The 3790-nt window shown below is 42.3% G+C and overlaps 1 protein-coding gene across 1 annotated transcript; it reads left to right on the top strand.

Annotated features, from left to right (window-relative positions):
* Positions 1 to 792: 792 nt before the first annotated feature.
* Positions 793 to 3368, top strand: LOC119567053 (G-protein coupled receptor 55-like). Its single transcript, XM_037908851.2, has 2 exons — positions 793 to 1442; positions 2023 to 3368. Exon 2 carries the CDS (start codon positions 2036 to 2038, stop codon positions 2921 to 2923), a length of 888 nt encoding a protein of 295 aa, XP_037764779.1. The 5' UTR covers positions 793 to 1442; positions 2023 to 2035; the 3' UTR covers positions 2924 to 3368.
* Positions 3369 to 3790: the final 422 nt, after the last annotated feature.

Below are 3790 nucleotides of genomic sequence, written 5' to 3'. Positions count from 1 at the left end.
AATTCCTTACTGACCCCAAATATGGCGATAAACCCTGAGCATATGGGCAAGATTCACCACCCAGATACTACAGAAAATTCTTTCCTGGGTAACTCAGATCCCACACCATCTAACATCCCATCACAGGCCATTAGGCCTATTTACCATATTGGGCTTCTCTCAGAAGGAAACAGCATTTCATTGTAATTCTAACAGAAATGATGTCATAGCATTTCTTCATTAAATCCTCCTGCTAGCACAAAAGCCAATATGCAGTCAATAAAATACATAATGGGAGATCATCTAATTGTCACAAAATATTTCAAGGATGTCAAAATGAGCCAAACCAACTGGTGAAGAATGTCATAAAAATTCTATCATCTATTTTACCCAGCTCCATATTCCATAGTCTATGGACCAGATTTTCAAAAGAGCTCACAACCTAATATTGCCTTGTGTGCAGAGTTCTTTTGAAAAGCTAGCCCAACATGTCTTCTGCAAAACAATGGTTAATAATGGATAGTGTCTTTAAGCAGCTTGGGTGAAATTCCCCTCTGCGCAAGGAGACAATATAAGGTCTATGCACATTTCAGTGGGACTTAAGTAGGGCATGCTGGGCGGCTGAATGCCTCTGAATTTCACTCAGTAATATTATTATAGGAATGATACATTGCATACACACAACCCTGCTTGTAACTCATTGACTAACTACATAAGATATGTCCTAGGTGCTGCTGTTCAGTTCTAAATTAATGTTGATTATTGATTTACACAGTAGTTTATGTCACATTCTAATGTCTTCTTGCAGGGGTAAATTGCAAGCATCCTCTCCACTTTCCAATCCAGCTGCAATTGCTAGAGGCTAATAGAACAAATTGCAAATTTCCTCTGTGCTGATCTTAATCTCTATCCAGTCATGTCGTTGTGCTCTGCCATGTGAGATAATGGGGAAGTAACTTGGTCTCAAGTACAGGAACATTTTTATTTACAGTACATTGGTGACACTGAAATGAAAGTGTGTTGAACTCAAAGTCATACTGGAAGTGCATCAGGTAGAGGGAGCGGCAATCTCCTGGTAGCATTTGACGATATTGAAGTCACATACCTTTGTCAAGCAGTGGCACGGAGCTAATAAAGAGGGTTTGTGAGAAGAAATGGTTGTTTTGAATAACTGAAGAAAGGACAGGGAGTTATTAAACATTTGCATTTACAACAGCTTCTGCAGGAGACTGGAATTGCAGAGACAAACAAGAGCTCTGTTTTCAGAAGAGTCTGGGAGCGTTGAATCAAACTGGAGTTTCAATTCATCAAGAAACAGTGGAATATTTCACCACTGCAGCTCAGTGGTTAGAGTCCCGTGTGGATTCTAACACCCTGTTTATTGAGGAAGGATCTGCTACACATTCACTGTCTCCACCTGGGAGCTTGGACTGCCGTATACGGAGAGTAATATATAGCCTATGGTAAGTTAAACATGTGGCTAAAAAACACATGTTCTTATTTCTCATTTTGCTTCTGAGCTGTTAATTTCAACCAAAACTATCCCACTTGAAATCTCCTGACCATTTCTCTCAGGATTAGTGCAAGGATTAGTCCCAGTTACAGTCCCTGACATCCAGGGAACACAGGGAGGATTCTCCAATCACCCACCACGGGCCCGCATCACTCCAAAGAGTTGGTGGGGTCATGGACTTGACCCCATCTCCAACTACAAAGTTAGCTACGCACACTGGGACAACAGGAGGCACCATCTTTAAGGGTGGAGGACTTTGCACACCACTGAACTCCAGGAGTCTGTGCTTCCCCAAAACACAGTCTGCCCTCAAGCTTCCCCTGGGGTAGTGTAGATCCACGCCATTCAGGATTGGCCCTACAGGGTATGATCTAGCGCTGAGTAGGATGCTCAGTGGTCCCCATATTTAAAACAAAATGATGTTCATTAAGGGAGTCTTTCCACTGACCTCAAGTGGCTTTGGATCAGGCTCTAAAATCTATATTCTGACTTCTTCAATGTGAACATGAGTATGTTTCCTTATTTTTCAGTAAAACTGGAGATATGGCGAATAGCTCCATCGAAAGTTATGTGCAGCTGTTCCAGATAACCGTGTACATTCCCACATTTGTCCTGGGATTGCTGTTCAATGCGATGGCTTTGTGGTTTGCCTTTTGTAAGATCAGGAAGCTGACAGAATCAATAATCTACCTGGTGTCACTTATTACTCTGGATACCTTACTGCTGTTTACCCTTCCTTTTAAAATCATTTCCTATGGCTCCCAGAAGAAATGGAACGTGGGGTCTGCATTCTGCTCATTCCTGGAAAGTCTCTACTTTGCGAACATGTATGGGAGCATTCTCATCTCTGCATGTATATGTGTGGACAGATATATCGCCATCCGACATCCATTGTTAGCCATTTCCCTGAGATCCACCAGGAAAGCTGCTATGGTCTGTTCCATCGTCTGTGTGGGTGTCTGGGCCGGAACTTACCAATTCTATGATAACACACCCACTGCGTGCTTCAATGGCTTCTCTAATAAAACATGGGGAAACCCAGCTGTGCTTGTCACCTTGGAGACTGCGTTTTCTGGCAGCCTGATAGCAATGATCTTCTGCACAGTTCAGATCATCATATGCTTGAAACGGAGCAGAAGGCCAGACGATCCCCTTACTGACACAAGTAAATCAGTGAAGATAGTCATGGCAAACCTAGCCACATTTGTCGTCTGTTTCACCCCTTTCCATGTGATGTTGTTCTTGTATTATTTGGTAAAAAAAGAGGTCATCAAGAACAGTCTTCAGCAAATCATACTCTCTTTTGTTCAGATCAGCCTCTGCTGGGCTAACCTCAACTGCTGCCTGGATGCAATTTGCTATTATTTTGTCCTTAAGGAGTTTTTGAAATCCCCACGTCAGGGGAGTCAGAAAACATCCAGCGTTAGTTAATCAAAGTGCTGTGTCTCTCAACATTCTGGGAGCAGAAGGGGAAAGCTTTTGAAAAGTGACCACTTCTAGCTAATTTTGAAGATTGCTTTCATCTGATGCTCACTGAACTCTGTCTCTTAAGCCACCATCCAAAGGACCAGCAAAAATCAATTGCCAAATAAAAGTAGTTCTAACTAACAGTCAAACAAAACTCTATTTGAAAACCAAATGGTTACCTGAAAGTGTTGCCTACTGGAGAGCTACTTCAATAGGAACTGTGGGGGCTCAGTTAATATAAGTGGAATTTTTTATTTGAAAATATAAAAACAGTGAAACCTGTACTAAGAACCACCTCCTTAATTGTTCCTTTTGCCTCTTGTTTTGTCTTGGTGTTTGTAAAAAATAAGAATTGAAACTATTTCCTATAAATGGTAACACAAATCCCAACCATGAGTGGTGTCTCCTGTTTTCTTGAAAAGCGTTTGTGTGGGTTTAGTGTCAGCAAAGGTTCCAGACTGACTGCCCCGGAGCCAGAGATCCTCTGCCTATCCACATCGCAGGCACAAATTTAGGTCTTCCTGCTTTACTCACATTGACTTATTTTGCAAATAATCACATTGACTTAAGTGGAACTCCTCAATGTGTAAAGTACTTCTCAACATGAATGAGGGTTGCATAATCTGACCCTATATTTGCATCCAGAACTCCCTATGACTTTGTGGGTTGAGGTTGCTCTGAACTAGCATGTCTCAGGCATGCCCCTTCCTTGCTTTACAATCACTCACTGTGGAGCAGGATTGTGGGCACCTTTTCCCCACCAAAGAGCTACACTGCTGGGGTATGCTAATAGAAACCTGTATGCCCCTGGGCTGAATCAAGCCCACGCTT

The sequence above is a fragment of the Chelonia mydas genome, chromosome 9 (assembly GCF_015237465.2).
Source record: "Chelonia mydas isolate rCheMyd1 chromosome 9, rCheMyd1.pri.v2, whole genome shotgun sequence".
NCBI classification, from domain to species: domain Eukaryota; kingdom Metazoa; phylum Chordata; order Testudines; family Cheloniidae; genus Chelonia; species Chelonia mydas.
The sequence above is the reverse complement of the archived record's forward strand: the minus strand, read 5'-3'. Positions and strand labels throughout refer to the sequence as shown.